Source organism: Salminus brasiliensis, chromosome 17, assembly GCF_030463535.1.
Source record: "Salminus brasiliensis chromosome 17, fSalBra1.hap2, whole genome shotgun sequence".
Taxonomy (NCBI): domain Eukaryota; kingdom Metazoa; phylum Chordata; class Actinopteri; order Characiformes; family Bryconidae; genus Salminus; species Salminus brasiliensis.
In genome coordinates this window covers 24,505,179-24,522,920 of record NC_132894.1, presented here as the reverse complement: position 1 = coordinate 24,522,920, position 17,742 = coordinate 24,505,179, and the positions used below count along the sequence as shown (strand labels likewise).

Genomic DNA, 17,742 nt, shown 5'->3' with positions numbered 1-17,742 from the left:
GGAACAACTGATAAACCCCTGACCACATCTGCCTAATAGGGACCTTTATATAATGCTCACTAAAAGACTGTATTCATGAAACAGTTTCACTGAGCCAACATCTGTTTGTGTTTCAAATTCATCATGGAATATGTATTCAACATCTGTCGACAGCCATGCTTCTGATGACTTTTGGCCCTGAGTCATTTAGAACACCGGAATCCTGATTAGTTTGCTTTCATAAATGCAGATTTCCACAACACTAAAGAGAAGTAAGGCTTTAAGATCTCTAACATTTTGGGTTGAAAAACCTATTTAGGATGGGTTTAAAGAAATGAACCATGAATGAATACCATCATACAGAGAATAAAACTATTTTAGAAGGAATAAGAAAAGCTAGAAGAGCCAAAAACATTTTAGACAATGTCCCAAGCATACCAAAGGTGTTTCAGTTTTTAAACTGTAACCATCACACTGATAAAGTCAACACCTCCAAATAGTACTGAAATGTAATTCAACACCAATGCAGTGTTAGACTTTGTATTTTAAAATGAAAGTACCACAACATACTCATTTAGGAAACATGCATGGCCACAGGTTCATAAATGAAGCATACAAGCAATCTGGTTTGACTCAGCATGTAAATGAGCTAAAAAAAAAAAAAAGAAAAGGAAAGTGCAACGTGGTACACAGTACAATGCAGTGTCTGAGCCTTTTCATAAAATTATTGAATTAGCAAAAGTCCCGTGAACTAGCACTAGCTACATAGACTTCCTATTAGAAGCTTAACTCTACAGATTATCCCCTGCACGTAAGCAAATCACTTTCTTAGCCAAATCGAAAACAATGAGCAACATTTGTAGTGAGGGAAAATACTTTTGAGGGGAATTGTAAAACACAAAAGACAATAGTACACTCAATTAAGTTGTGTTCCCAATAAATTAATTATTATTACTTTAATTAAGTATTCTTATTAGATTGGTTACATGTTCATTTCCACTTAAGACAAATCTGTCAACATCCCTTCAGGGCCTCGTGTAGATGGGAAAAAACAGGAAATCACATGACCACATTTTTAAGATTAGTCTGAGCTCTGAAAGGGTTGTGGTGGGGAACATGCATGTGTCTGTGTCAGGGGCTCTTAATGAACTCAATTCATGAATGTATTGAATTCATGTGATTCACACAGCTGGATGAGAAATAACCAGTTCACCTCAAATGTTATTTTTACGAGGCTCTTTGATGGGCCCTATTAAACAAAGGCCTTAAGGGCTCCAAGACTGTCAATGCCACCTCTGGTTTCCAATGTTTGTACCTTAGAATTTGTTTCAGGTGCAGCTAGGACCAAGAGGAGACGAAAATTATGGTTAGGTTAGTAAGGTTAGTAAACCTTACCATTAAGATGGCTAACGTCACACTGTTAAACTCAACACCTCCAAATAATACTTAAATTGGCTTTTTGGGGCAGCTTTAATTTAGTGGTCTAACAAAATATTGTTACATTTTACAGGCTGAAAAGTAACGAGACAAACTAACATAACTTACTAACATAAGTAGATACAATTCATTGGCAGTCAATGACTGCCTGAAGTCTGCAACCCATGAACATCACCAAATGCTGAGCTGCCTCACTTTAGATGTTTTGCCAGAACTTGTGCAGCCATTGACTGCAGTTTTGTCTTCCATTAGTCAAAAGTATACTTAATTGGCTTGATGTCAGGTTGCTGGTGAGTCAATTGTTCAATTACATTACGTCAGTTAATGCAAAACTGTTGCCTTTACTTAACTGCGGCAGCTACAAAACATGCTATGCAAATAAATCTGAACTGATCTGAAGACAGCATCCATAACTAAACAAATTTTCAGCTCAGCCATGGTCATCTACACTTTTTAAGGGTAGTATCACAAATCTTCAGTTATAGTGAAGTGTTTGTTTTAGTTCTGTCTATAGCTCTCTCTCTGTATTAATCACATGAGAGTGAGTATTAGGAGGAACGAAGGCATTAAGCTGTATAGACAGCTGCTCTTTACAGAGCCATTACTAAAGATTAAAGAAACAATGTTGAAATAACTATTTTTTCTAGAGTATATGTGTGCATTAAAAAAAACACCTACCCTCACTCTTGTGCAAAAATATGAGGACCTTAGGGTTTGAATGATGTGGTTTTGATTTTCTAAAGGAAATGAATTCACATCCTCTGCATTGAACACGCTTCTAAAAGTTCTAAAACATATAATTGTTGTTTGTACTGCCCTTTTAACATAATGCAAAAGATAAAAAGGTGGATTTTTTGAGTTTCTATGTAGAACTGTTGAAGACCCTTAAAGAATGTGGCATTTCTGTTTCACTGGTGAATTTTGTCGTTCGCAAAACCTCCGAAAAACCAAAGACCATCATGTCTTGAAGTACAAGCAGGCAGATTTACTGCGTTAAGACAAGGTTACATTTTGAGCTCTAGTGATCCTTACCTTCTGAGAACCAGATGATGTGCGTTTGATGGAGGAACGCTTGAAGGAGCCCTCTTTGACCCTCTTCACACCAATGTTTTTGTTCTCCATGGCTAGCAGACCACTGGCCTCTCCTCATCGGTCTGTCCAAGGGCTTGTGGTGGTCTCCTCTCAGCTTCGATGCATCTTAGCATGGCAGAGCCCCAATCAGGATTCAGCCTGATTCAGAGGATTCTCCAGCAGACAGTACATGGAATCAGCAACGATGAAATACTCCTAATGCTGCCTTGAGTAACAGAGTGCAGCTAAAGTGGCGAGGGAGATTGAGATGCGCACATAAAGCTGTAAACAGCATGATGCTGACACGGACCCCTTCCCTCTCGTTCTGCATGTGTGTTTGTAATCAGGCTTAATGGAGTCAGTCCTACGGACGATTGCTGTATAATGCAGGAGATTTAATAAATGGTGATTGAAGGTAAATCTACTTTGCTAAAAGTCAAACCCAAAATGGCTTTAATGCTTAATAATAGTGCAGTCAGGCCGTGACTTGTGCTGCATTAAGAGAGAGAAATGCATGGGATTACCAAAGCATGTCACGTTTGAAGTTGATGGGGGTTGTGGAAACAGCAGAGATTATACTTGTATGATAAATTTTTACTATTTCCTTGGATACTTAACTTATCATAGCCTAGCTATTGGGCATAACACATGCATTTCACTATGAATGTATTCATTAAAAGGTATGAACCAATATGTTCAGGAGAGGGACTTATGCCCTCACGTGTGCTAAAACCATTACTTTAAATGGTGATTAACTGCACATGGGCAACAATTCAAATAATCTTAATTAAATAAATACTGTAATCCATGTAATACTGTAAATTCATTTGACTCTAAAACCATTTTAAAACTTATTTAAAAGCATATCTTTATACAAAAAAAAACCCAAATTCATGCAATGTGTGAAAATGGATCTACTACTAATACTCAAAGATCTGTTTTTCATTACTTATCCCCACAAAAAAAAGATAAGAGTGCCAACAATTGGTCAGAGAACAGCACATAAGTCTGACGCACTGGCCTAAACACGTGAGGCACAAGGGTTTACTTGCTGCTCAGCCATGTTAATCATCTTTCACCAGATTTGACACTTAAGTGATTTTGCAGTACAAAAGAGGTCTTTTAAAACAAGTTTATTAAATGATTGAAGCTAAACTGCAATAAACTGAAACAGAAAACATTGATGTTTCTACAAAAATTATATTTATATATATCCATATATCCATAAAAAAGGTCACATCCAAGGCCTTCTCTTGTCTTCTCAGCCTTGTGCTGTGCTGGCTATTACTTGAAGGACGGAGAGCTGTCGCCTGTAATAAATAATATGTACACAGTCCTCTCTGTGTGACCGGCCTTCTTCCTAGTCTTTCTTAGTCAGCTTGGCACTCCGCTTTCGTTTTCATCCCTGCCGTCCAGATGCTCTCCTTCTCACTCTGCTGCATTAGAGCCGGTGTCTGCAACAGAATGGAATGACATTTAAAACCCAAGCCAGACTTAATCACATAATGCACCATCAAATAACATATCAGGCCATATCACAGCTCAAAATAGAAACACACAGTCCAACTGAATATGGATCACAAGGAAACAAGGCACTGATTAGCACATACTTGAGTAAGATTAGGAAGAACTTAAACTGTTCTGAACAGTTCTACAGGCTTTTTCAGAATAAGCTTGAAATCTCAATCAGCTTCTTTTGGAAAGACAAGAAAACACATCAAGCTAACTAGAATCAAATCTATTGCGTCACTAAACCATCATTACTAGATATAGATAATGTCTTACCATTTTAAATACAAACTTTAATTTAAAATAAAACCTACATATTTTACATTTTACAAAACACTTAAATGCAACCCTCCAGAAGCTGAACCTGAACCTTTGAGCACACTATGATTTTAGTTTAATTATATATAAAATTAGACGCATGAATACAGCTCTCTTTTCCTGATCTAATTACATTAGTCTCTCCTCCTAATTACCTTTGGGCAAACATGCTCACAAACACTGACTGGTTAGAAGGCTTATCTGCATAACCCGTTCTATAAATACCAATATTGTGACAGTGATTAACACACAGTATGCTGCCCACCCAAAACAGCCGCCATATTATGTACTACTACATAAAGTTAAATAGTTTTACCATCACCACGATGAATATATTTTACACATTTGTATGATTCCAAATGTTAAGTGCCTGTATTCATTTAAGCATGTGTAGCTGGAAATTGAAGGTGGAGAAATTAACAAAACTGTAAATTAACAAGAATGAAAAACATGGTTTAGACAAACTTACTTTTCCCATCACAGGCTACAATCTTCACTTTATCCACCTTCACTAGGTCAGTAACTTCCCGAAACTCAACATCATTTAAAACAAACGTCCACACATTGTCACAAAATCTGTATGTGTTTAATGAACCCTGCAAATCATACAAAAAGAAGCAATAATTAGTCACATCGAAGGTCTTTAGTTCTACATTGTATTGATGAATACTGATTTGATGGATCATCTTCAAGTCAAGGCCTAAAGACAGGCCTAATTTCCCAAAAGCAAGGTAAGATCATATCAACTGTTACAGAGAGTGTTTGGTGTGATGTTTGCTCTTCTATTTAAGAATCATCTTTGTGTCTGGATGCTTTTGGAAAACCCACCCAGATTTTGACAACAACGAGAAACAGGACAATGAATAGTATTCATACTTACTTTAAAGTTGACTCTATTGCGAACTCGGTTGGCCAGTGCAGTGTTGATGGCTTTGTCGAATTGCAGCAATACTTGGAGAGCTAATTGTGGGGTAATCTGTTGAGTCTACGTAACAGGTAACGAGACATTATAACAGAAATAAAAACAATGCTTCAAAATACTGTCCACCGCTAGATTTTGTGACTTTCCAAAAAGGAATACTCACTTTTCTATCGAAAAAGCTAGCTAGCTAATACGGCACATGATTTAAACATCCCAAGAACTCAACCGGCATCTAAAGACTAGCTAGCTAGCTACATGGTGACTGAATCACGCATCCTAGTGCTGTTCATTTAATCGGCTTTTGTGTCCAAACGTATTCCTTTTTTTACACCAATGTTCGACTTAGCAGTTTTCCATGGCGCAATAAGGAAGTTAGATTTTACAAATTCAAAGTAGTTACAAATGCTTAAGTGGTCCCTCCACTAACTAAGCGATCAAGCTACTAGATATAGCTAGCTAGGTAGCTAGCTACAGCTAAAAGACAAATCAAGTTTCTCGCGAACAGCCTTTATAAAGCCTCATGAAAACAGCAACTTTTTACACATAATCCAAATCTGGAAATTTAACCTACTGATTCTAGTGGACAAACAACGACTATGAATGACCACATTTGCTTGTAAGCGATTAGCCTCCCTATTAGCCTACAAGCTAACCGTAAACAGCCTAGCTAGTGGTCTTAACGAAGACGAACGCTGACGATCTTTACCTGTATAAGTTCGTCGAGACTCTCTTGAAGGCTGTTTCCGAGCGTCGTATTTCGGTAAAGCTGATATGCCATCGCGTATTTTCTTGCAAAATCAAATTCGGCTTCTTTAATAGACAACTACCGCCAGTGGATGTATTTAGCTAGCTGTGCAGTATCGTCTGATTGCTTCCTCAAGCGCTGAAAGCATCTTGGTACGGAAAGTCGCAAGGACAAATAACTGCGGTAGCCCAGCGGACAAGCAGAGCAGCTGAGATTTTCGTTTTGTTTTTTTGTTTTTTTTAGAAAAAAGGTTGATCAGATGCTGTAGTTTACGATTATTACAGTTTACGATTAATTAAAATGGATCAATGGTGCTGTTCTTTCTTGCTTTCTTGAAATAATGCTGTTCATTTAACTTATTCATCTCCTCCTGCACATGTATTTTTTGTGCAGTGGAGGGTGACGAGTTTTTAAACGATGATGGATATTACGATTATTAGGCCTCCTAACACACATAATGGCAAGTTAACAACATCAATAAAAATAATAATAAGAACAATATTATAGTAGCTATATGCTTTACAGACTAATTAAAAGCAAAAAAACAAAAACAAAAACACGCGTTTGCATCTATAATCCTAATGTAATGTAATAAGTATGATCTTAACGTATCTTATCGTAAACTATGTAGCTAGTACAGAAATCCAGTAAATGTAAAAGTAAAGTATGCACGTGTGTTCTCCCTCTGTCTTTTGATCTTTAGATAAATCTGTTTCACACTCCATAATTCTTGGTCTGTGGGGCGTTTAAACAGTCCAGAAGCAATACTTACTGGTGACCACTGGATGGAAGCACACCAATGCTAAATGTAACGTTAAATGTAACGTTACCGGGACCAAAATCAGTTGTGCTTGAGCTTCAAGTTTGCCATATACTTAGCAATTCCTCCTAATTATTTGAACCTTTAAAGGATTGACAGCGTTTTAGCACAGGGTGAATATTGTTAATGTCGGACACATCTTTAGACATATTTTATCACTTTTCAAAATGATGCCCATGCAATGTCGTGTAACAGAATACCTTATTAAATATTAAAGAAAAAGCCCTTTACACTACTTTAAATGAATGAAATAGAAAACAGGCAGAATCTTAGAAACGCTTAGAGCCTCTGATGAAGAAACATTAATTTTAAACATTAAAATCGGCCACCTCATTTCATAAATTTACATATACACAACAACATCTAAACATCTAAACATCTAAAGGGGTCTTAAAACATTAGGGTGAATACTGGTAAAGCAGGGCAATTTAGTTTAATTAGTCGTACATATGTAATGCAAAATCATTAAGTTAATTCTTTTTTAGTAAAGTGCTATATTGTTTGGTAATGGTTCTTTGTTTATCTTGTTATTTTTGGAAACATCAATTGTAGGTGAAATGACAAGTCAAAATGGACATTTATATTTTTCTTGATTTTTTTTAAAGGACTGTATAAGGTAGCTTGCATGACACATTGATCACAGTACAAATCATACAAAACATATCTGATCATTTTAAAGCAATAGATTTGGGTTCACTTTATCTGAACTTTTCAGAGCTGTTAAAGTCCCATTTTTAGGACTTTAGACTATCTCAGTTCACACATCTACAGGCAAGCTCAAGGTTCACAGAGCAGTTCAACTTTTTCATAAGGAAAGCAACATTTTTACACAGACAAATGAAGCTGCCAGGAGTTGCCGGAATAAGCACCTACACAACAATAAATCCACTAATAAATCTTCACCCAGAAGAATTTTAGCAAACTACTCACTACATTCCATACCATACCATTTATAAATGGTTTTTATTAACAAATGACAGTGTTTAGAGAGATATTTGAGATGACACTTCTATGCAACGATTTCATTTTTTCCAAATGGGGAATGCAAATAAGGCATATTGTAAATAGAGACAAAAACAGGTAAGCAATTATTTGGATGCACCAAGTGAGAGCTTGACACAAAAGCACACTATTAAAATTGATCAATGGTGCTGTTCTTTCTTGCTTTCTTGAAATAATGCTGTTCATTTAACTTATTCATCTCCTCCTGCACATGTATTTTTTGTGCAGTGGAGGGTGACGAGTTTTTAAACGATGATGGATACAGAGAGACGAGCGGAAATGGGAGCTGCTTCCTTCATTTAATTACTATGTCAGACTGAATTACTGAAGAAATCAGAAACATGAACGCTGCAGCATAGGTTTCATCCAAGTGCTAGACTTTTTCCTCCTGTTTGATATATTTATCTAGTTACACACTGGCATCTTAAGTATCTTAACATTTATTTAGTGCCTCACTTTTGTTGGATAATTTAATATCAACAAATTACATCTCAATGCTTAAAGGTTCTCTTAAATGACTAGGCTATACAGCTGTTGGTAAATGGAAAATACTTTTTTTCCTCACAAGCTGCAATATCTGTTCTTTCTGTTTTCAGCACAGAATAGGCCTACTGTTAAATGAAATAACTTATGTAGAGCAAAACAATACTATACTGCCAGACATTACTGCAGAGTTCAATACTATAATGCCAGACAATACTGTGGAGTTCATAAAATATTTTAGAAAATGGATTAAGGGGTGTTTTAATGTTTTAAGGTCAGTGAAAGTTTCCCTATGCTGTATCAGCTTCACTGTTGAAGTGCCTCAGAGGGAGTGGTGGAATGCTGTTGTTTTCTGACCTTTGTGACCTTTGGAATTCACACAGAACATTTACTCCTTGACCTACAACCTCTACCCTAGAAGATAGGGTTCATCCCGCCTCCTATTAGCATGTAATTCAAGTCCCTTTTCAAAACAAGACAGGTGCAAGAGGACACCGTTTTGCCATTCACCAGGACAGCATTATGTAAAACGTTATGGTTTATCTCAATAATTTGACTGTCTCCTGCTGAGAGTATATTAACAAACTGAACAATGTGAAGGTCTTAGAATAACCATTACAGTAGCCATCACATTCACATATCCATTTACAATTTACTCTGGGAACTAGATTTCTCATCACAAGGCTATATACTTGTAATGCTACAAAAATCTTTAATAGATTTTAAACCATATAAAATGTTGTGTAAAACAGACAAGAGTACCTAACAGCAATCATTAGCATATCCATCAGGAGCATTTCCTATAGAACGCAAATCAGTGACAAACAAATAATTAAGTCAATGAGAACAATTAGCACAACAATGCCCTTGAGACTGTGCTACATCTAAATAATTATTCCATTACCGTAGCATGTGGTGCAAAGTTTTTTTTTACACAGCTGTTATGTTTAGTAGTAAAAAAGGAAATCTTGAAATAACTGTACATTTTAGTAGGCATATTTAGCAACACAGACAACATATGGCAACATTATCATCCTTGTAAATATTGTGAATATTTTCAGATAAAACAGGCTGAAACATAAAATATCTTCTAAAGTATTTAGAACCAGGGTGATTCAAATAACCATTTGAATAATTATTTTAATATGGTTCTTAAATAATTTATTTGTAACAAAAGGGTTAACAAAACAAAAAGGGTTTCACATTTGTTAGGAGTCAAACAACACTTTTTTCTAAGAGTGTCGATAAATCAAACAAATCGCAGAAAGTCAATTAGAAAATCTAAACTCAACTGAGTTGAACCCAACCGTTTGACAGCTCTGGCCATTATAAAGCTGGACTGTTGCCTCGACTCATTGGCAGCGAAAGTGATTTCTCTGCTGCAACTGGACGCATCCCAGGTCAGTGGACCAAAACTCCACCAACGCTTCCAGCCCCATAAATCTTCTTCAGCATTAGTTATAGTTAACATCAATACAGCATCCACTGAATCTTCTCCGCTATGGCAAAATATGCTTATTTGTCTTTATCAAGACTTTATCAAGGTTAAATGATAGGCTGGGTGCAGACAGATTAAATAAGTTAAATGGTTTATAGTTAAAGGTGGTTGTTTGTGTGCGAGTGCCCAAGCAGTCAAGTGAAAGTCCTTTTGCTGTAAGTGGGATGGATGCTCTTTATAAAGAAAACTTTCAGGGTACTGTTTGTTAAAGTATGACTATTAGTGTTATGGTTTGTTGCCACATCAGTAAATGTAAGTGTAAAATAATACACAGCTAATGCCATGAAACTGCTCCTACCCAAGTGTAAAATGACTTTATCAAGCACCTGCACTGGTTTGACATATTTCAAGTATTAAAAGTAAAGTAAGTAAGAGTAACATTATCTATAAGTGCAAAAAGAAGAAAATATCTCCATCTATAACTAACGTGATATTGACCTTTCTTTCTTTTATGAGCTTTGAATAGGATAAGGTCTGTCTTAGCAATATCTTTGCTGTATTTCTTATGCTGTATTAGTTAACTGTTTGCTCATTTACTCCCTAGTCATTTGTGGCTAACATGTAGAAATTGACCCTCTGCTTTAAGCTGACAGGAAATGCAATGCATTCTTATTCAGGGGCCGCTTGATTACTTTTTAATTAAATGCATTCAACCCATTGGCTAATATTAAAACAGCAAGCAGTGGAGAATATCCCGGCAAATAGGTCAAGTTACACACTTTGGCAGGAGTAGAATATGCTTAGAGAGCATTTCTGCCCAAGACTTTTTGAACAGTTAGCAGGTTTTTCAGCAACATTTCACATGACAATAATTTATTACATGCTTATAATTTAATTAAGTGTTTTAAGTTGTATATGTTTGGATACAATAACAGCCTGTTACATATACAGTGCTGTGAAAAAAAATGTATTTGCCCCCACCTTACTTTTATTTTTGCATATTTGTCACATTTAAATTTTTTCATTTATCATTTCAACTAATCAAGGTCAACTAATTTCAATATAAGATAAAGACAACACCAGTAAACAAACAAAGCAGCGTTGCTATTACCATTCAATTTTTCAAAGAAAAAGGTTTATTTAAAACTTGTGTCATCTATGTGGAAAGGTGATTATAATTTTATTTAAGTGTTCTAAACATCACTTAATTAGAACCTGCCTGGCAATGTAAAACAGGCAATAGAGATTTAAATTTAGATGTGTAAAAATGTTATTGAAAGGGGTAGGGGAAAGGATTACAAAGCCATTTCTAAGGCTCTGTTTTCTCCATTTGAATAATGGAGAAAACATAGCCTTAGAAATGGCTTTGTAATCCTTTCCCCTACCCCTTTCAATAACTTTAATAACTTCAATAACACTGCTCCTAAAACATTATTACCATCACTACTGCTAAGCATATCTATAATTGTATCAGTACAACTTGTGCAGTGTTGGAGGATGGGTCCCCTGAGTCTTGATTCCTCCCAAGGTAGCTTTGAGGAGTTTTTTCTTGCCACTGATGCCTTCAGCTTGCTTACTTGAGGTTGCATGTTTTATGTGTTTTTGCTCTGTAGGTCCCTATGAAAAAACGTCCACTAAAATGTAATTTCCCCTCGCAATGTGCCTGCATAGAATAAAAACATGTACACATACACACACACTTAAATAGGGGAGGAAGGAGCAAAGAAAAACGATCATTTCCTCAGGGACTGCTAGGCCACAAATTAATTACAGCGATTCAGCATTTTTAAATGGGCCACTTAATAAAACGGCAGCATAATTAAATTTTCAGCCCTGTGACCTTGAGAGCACTTCATAGATAATGAATGATACGAGCTGATAATCAACGTAGAGCAATATCCCCATCAACACATACACTCACACCCATGCACATACACATGCACACACACTCAAGGTCATGAATGCCCCACACACTCCAGTCAATCATTAGACATCCTCTCAACAATATCACAAGATCAAACCTGAAACATTCAGCAAAAAAATAAAAAAATAAAATGAAACAATACATTAAACTCAAGGCATAAATCAAGTTTGTTTTCATTTCTAATCCCTATAGGATAATAAATATATATAAATTACTGATGTAACAGATTACAGGCCACAAATGTTTTAAAAATGGTTATAAAAAAGGTGATGACAACTTAAGATGCTTAGTTTGCTAGCAGTAGAAATATGGTTAGATTCTGGGTTAAGATTACAATACACTTATGAAAACTGTGTAAAACAGTTTTAATAGTTTTGGGTAATGTTATAAAGAGCATGTACATATCTACATAACTGTTTCCAATAGACTAATTAAATGAAATAACAGTTATATCACTGTATTAATGCAACTAAAATAAATGACAATTCAGTTCAGCATATTCTCTTTCCAAGACTGGGTCTATTCCAGTTGTGCCAAAAAGAATTAAACAAGCTAGAGCAAATTGTGCATTATTGAGTAACTGAATAATGTAATACATAACGCAATACATATAGTTGAAAAAAGTAACTGTCCACTTATTCATGAAGCAGATTGAACCGAACAGCGAACATGTTCCATTAGTGTTACTTAAGCTTAGAATAACTAATCATTCAACTTAGCGTAGCTGACATTTTAATTTACATTGCTTTTGGGTTAAGCAGTGCATAGATGAATGAAATCTAATAGAATTACAGAATAACACATCATTTTAAATCAAGTAAAGTTTTATGCTTTCTCTGTGAACTGACTGTATATATATATATATATATATATATATATATATATATATATACCAACATTTTTAGATGCACCACTATTTTACCATTATGAGTATTATATATTATATATAAAAGGTGTGTAGGATTACTGGTGGTTTTGGATAATAAATAAACTGTCTGACTTGCTTTTTCTCTTGGAAATGCAATTAAGCAGTACTCAGTACTCCACCGTACAGCAATAAGTATTCAGTTATAATAATACTTGAATAAATATACCAAATTGCTACATAGCTTTTATACATAGCTATAAAAAATATTTTTAAGCCTCTGACAAAATACAGATAATATAAAGTTATCTAGAAAGTAGTATGTAATGCAGCTGTTGTAGCATTAAATAGAGGTTAATTCCAGATATATAAAGGAAGGGCCTTAGGAAGATGGTACACAGGTCCAGTATTTGAGTGTGTGTGTTTGTGTGTGTGTTGTTCTTCTGATTTATGGTGGTCAGCATGGTAAACAATCGATTTACAACACACTAAAGAGGCTTAACTGAAATGCCAATACTGCATTGACAAAATGTCAGAATTTTCACACCAACACTTCTGGATATATTACCTCTTCATTCATCATCAACGATTCACATAACACACACAGTGTTTGAGATTGTGGCAGATTACAGTATGTCAGTGTAGGCTGGATATACTCAGAGGAGTAGTGACACAGCGAAGATAAGAAAGGAACAGACTTTGAGGAGAATGTGTCTGTGGCTGCTATAGGAGTGCTCTCACAGGCTTATGATTAACAGTATCACTACACATTTAAGATACCACACAGAAAACTTAATTAAACCTTGTATTTTACAAATACAGGTAAGTACAAAATATATAAATCATATATATAAGGAAATGTCTAATATAATTAAAATGGAACATTTAATTAAAAATATATATATTGCATCAACCACTTTATAACCATATCCATATAGCCATATTCTATATAGTTTCTACATTTTATTTTATTAATTTCCACACACTCCAAAGTATTTTTCCACAACCTGGAGTGGCTTGTTCCATCTCTATAACATGACAAATTAAGAAAAAGAAAAGTTCAGCAACACCAATGGAAGACATGCAAGACCTTAGAGGACAAGTAAAGATGAATGTAGAATCTTTCACTTGGTGAACCCACAAGTAAAATACTTTCCGCCTATATTTAGTCAAATGCTGGAAAAGTAATAGGATGACCCTTTAAATAAAATCAAATCAAATTTATTTGTATAGCGTAATTTTTGTGTGCCTCCTCTGTAGCCACGCCCCCCCCCCCCACTTGATTAGTCCAAGGTGTCCCTTGTTAGTCCTCTTGTATGAGCTTTCCTTTGTCTGGTCTTGTATGTGATTATGTTGGTTTTTGTTCATGGTAGTTTATGGAGTTTTGGTTTGTTTCTCTTTGTATTCTGTCTGTTCTGTTCAGTTTTGTTTTTATTAAAGACCTGCATTTATGTCTGCCTACACACATGAGCTCCACACACTGTGACAGAAGACCAGACTTCAAACATAGATGTAGCAGGTAATCCCTGGGCTGGTGTGCCATAAGATGGACTCCCCTTTCTGGCCCACTTGTTTGCTATGCATGGGAGATAAAGGAGACCTCCGCTACACCAGGCTGTAAAAAACAGTGAAGTGTCTGTGTCTCCCCTTCATCAGATGACGTCCCCTCAAGGAGTGGGGAAAATTTGGGGTAGAAGAGATTGGGTAACATGAATATTGTGAATAATAGCAGTTCTAAGAAATCTTTGCAAACTCAATTTCTCACTTTTGTATAATTTGAAGATAAATCTTTTTACCTTTATGAACTGATAGTATTTGGTTAGAGATGATTTGAACCATGATAGGGCTGTTCCTGTGATTCCAACCATGTTCTTTAACCTTTCTAAGAGAATGGTGTGATCTATTTTATCAAAGGCTGCACTGTGGTCGAGTAGGGCTAATAAAGATGCGTAGCCTTGATCAGAGGCAAGAAGGAGATTGTTTGTAATTGTCACTAGTGCTGCCTCAGTGCTATGATAGGGTCTGAATCCAAATTAGAATTTCTCATTTGTGACATTTTTACTCCGGTATGAGCAGAGTAGTTGGGCCACAGCTTTTTCTAATATCTTGGATATAAATGTTCGAGGATGGGGTCTGTAATTTGATAATACACTAGTATCAAAATTTGCTTTCTTCATTAAATGTTTTATAACTGATAATTTAAGGGTTTGGGCCTAAGCTAAGGAACAAATTTACTATTGATAAAAGAGATCAAATTATAATTTTAAGTATTTCTTTTAGTATTGAATTGGGTCAAGTGTATGAGTTGCACAATATGCTGCATATTTTTCCAGTTCTAGCTGTGAAAGTGGGTAAAAGGCTTCCAGCCTTTGTTCTACAACTAATTTATGCTCTAAATCAGCTACACCAGGTGACAGTCATGTTTGATTCAATAAGGAGAGTTGAATTTCTTGTCTAGTACTTTAAATTGTATTATTTAAAAAGTCTGGTTACTGGTTAAGGTAGCTAGAATCTGGGGTTCATCTGCCTTTTAGTAAGTTTAGAAATCTCACTAAAAGGTACTCTTTTTTTTTTTGTTATTCTTGATCAGTGAGCCCAAATATACTGAGCGAGCTTCAATGAGTGTATTTCTATTCTCAATAAGGGTGTCTTTCCATGCAGAGTGGAACAGCTAGTTTGGTGACCAAACAGCATCTCCAGGCAAATAAATGTTTTTAAACCGCAGTCAGTCACCCAACCTCCACCCAACTAAGCATGTTTTTCACTGAACGGAAAGCAGAAAGATCCACAAACCAACAAAAAAAATCTAATATAAGTCAATTGTCGCACTCCAAAAATGCGTGTCATTTTGTCGATGTTGATCATTTGTGATGTCCTCATTTAAGTTGAAGCAGCTTCTTGCAGAGGCTACACTTATATATCCTATACTCAAATGAGCATGCCAGTACAGCAGGTGTTACTGAACCCTCACAAAATTTGGTGTTGAATTCCTGAAGAAGTAAGTGTAGCAGCCAAAATAGATGTAAATACAGCAGTTTTCCTTCACATTCTATGCGCAAGAAGGGAACAGTACAAAAGAAGTACAGGAGCAGTAGTGTAACTGCCTCAATGCAGCCTGTGACTGAACAAAAGCACAGGGCTGAATTTTGTTCCCTGAATTTAGAAGCCATGACTGCCTTCATGTGTTTTGAAGGAAGCATGTGCTAGCCTTCACCACCACAGCTCTGGTGCCATAGGAAGTCTGCTGGTGGGTGGGAATTGGCAACAACAAAATTGGGGAGAAAATGACAAAAAACAAAGTAAAGAAATTGTAAATCTAAGCCACATTTGTTTGTTTAGTGAAGTCTTACTGGTTACTTCTTTTTCCTCATTTGTGCCCAAATTTTTAAAAAATGGACTGGGGTAGATGTTTCTCTGTTTGGCTTCTGACATCTTCAGGCCTCCACACCCTGTACACACACATACACATAGTAGTGTGATGTGCTTAACCACCATTCACCTGGACAGTTCAAGGGTGACAAATGGCTGTGATTATTAAAAGAAGGTTACTTTTAAACACTGTTCCCTGGCAATGAGAGAGCACAGCAGCTGCTAAATCACTGTCAGGGAAACTAATGATAAGATATCATAAGACACGCAAGACACAAGGCAAGATGGAGTGGAGCGTCACTCCACCTTAATCAGCCCCTGTCTCTTCTTCTCCCCACAAATGTTTCAATTCACCACATTCACAGAGGGGATCCATCTTTCCTTCTCTGTCGCTCAAGTTACCGTGTGCAGTCAGTATGACTATGATTAATATGACCTGTGTGTGCTATGTGCTTATATTGGCTTTTGTTTCCAAACTGTTTCATTAATGCACTGCTGACAAATGTAAAGTTTGCATTGTGTACTGAAAGCGAGGGAAAATATTTGCCAGGTGAGATCAGAGTTGTGGTACAGGCAGAGCATATACACTTATAACTGCTTTAGTTGTAAAGACATGATGATATGCATTACTCCTCCAAACAGGATACAACTGTACCCAAGACTTAAAACAGCTTAAAACAGCGTAGCTTAAAAGGCACATACCCCCATCAAGATATGTAACAAAGATAGCAAGCTAAAAGAGTAAACAGTGGAAGTGCTGGGTTGGACATGCTTTGCATTTCTGGACAAACTGAGAGATACAGAACCATCACGAAAAGTGTAGGGGGCATGTAGACTGAAGCAGTAGAGTGATATTACAGAATTTTACATAATCATGACTCTGTTCACAGTTTTTACAGCCCATGCCTCGAATTGTCAGATCTGTGGTGTCACAATAGGGACCTACTCAATATTAGGCAGATGGTGCTACTTAATCATAAGCATATTTATATAAAAATACAACATAAGCGGGAAAGGATGCAGAGAAGACATCACTCAAAATGTAAGAAAATGATGCATCATGTTTTTGAGTTGCAATCTTCTTTTAAACACTTTTTATAGCAATACCCAAAACATAGTTTAGTACCATTGTAAGATGTCAATGTTTCATACAGGGTCTCTTTTGTTTAGCTGACATGGCTGTTTCTTTTAGCTGGTCCTGAATTAATCATGCACTATGCAAGATAGTCTAGATTAATCTAATTAATAAATGTCATGCTCTGTCCCAACATATCTAAAACTTTAAGCTAATGACATCATAAATCCTTTCTGCTAGTGGGAAAGGGGGGGTATGTCTTTTAGTGTATGAGTCTATATGAAGAGATAAGGAGATAAAGTGGACTTTCAACATCAATTTGATATGTCACTGTCACACATCTCATTCCAAAACTATATAAACTTGGTAGGATCTTTGCTGGCATAACAGCCTTTACACTTTCATAAAGGCTTTTCACTAGAACATGGCTGGGAGATATGCTTCCAGCCAGCCAAAAGAGCATTAATGAGACTCTGATGTTGGGTGATGAGGCACGCTGTTAGCACTGCAATTTATCTCAAAGATGTTTGATTGGGTATAGGTCTGGGTTTTGTGCAGATCTTTCTGCCACATAAAACTTCAAATCAAATCAAATTCATTTGTATAGAGCTTTTTACAACGGGTGTTGTTACAAAGCAGCTTTACTCAATCAGTAATCAGTAAAAAGACAAGGAAAGGCAAGGAAAAACTCCCTCAGAGCTGGAGGAAGACACTTTGGGAGGAACCAAGACTAACATAAATTAGCTTAAAACAAAAAGGCACACACCCCCATCAAGATATGTAAC

The 17,742-nt window shown here is 36.1% G+C and overlaps 2 protein-coding genes across 2 annotated transcripts in view; both read right to left on the bottom strand.

The window, feature by feature from the left end:
* trpm1a (transient receptor potential cation channel, subfamily M, member 1a) overlaps nucleotides 1–2,645 on the bottom strand; it is a 28,042-nt gene extending 25,397 nt beyond the window's left edge. Inside the window, exon 1 of the mRNA XM_072659751.1 lies at nucleotides 2,449–2,645. Within this exon, the coding sequence (XP_072515852.1) occupies nucleotides 2,449–2,538 (90 nt within the window). The 5' untranslated portion in view covers nucleotides 2,539–2,645. The remainder of the gene's footprint in view (nucleotides 1–2,448) is intronic.
* Nucleotides 2,646–3,605: 960 nt separating this feature from the next.
* Nucleotides 3,606–6,148, bottom strand: gtf2a2 (general transcription factor IIA, 2). Its single transcript, XM_072660425.1, has 4 exons — nucleotides 5,943–6,148; nucleotides 5,195–5,299; nucleotides 4,784–4,910; nucleotides 3,606–3,941 (listed from the first exon to the last, which is right to left on the bottom strand). Exons 1-4 carry the CDS (start codon nucleotides 6,012–6,014, stop codon nucleotides 3,916–3,918), a joined length of 330 nt encoding a protein of 109 aa, XP_072516526.1. The 5' UTR covers nucleotides 6,015–6,148; the 3' UTR covers nucleotides 3,606–3,915.
* Nucleotides 6,149–17,742: the final 11,594 nt, after the last annotated feature.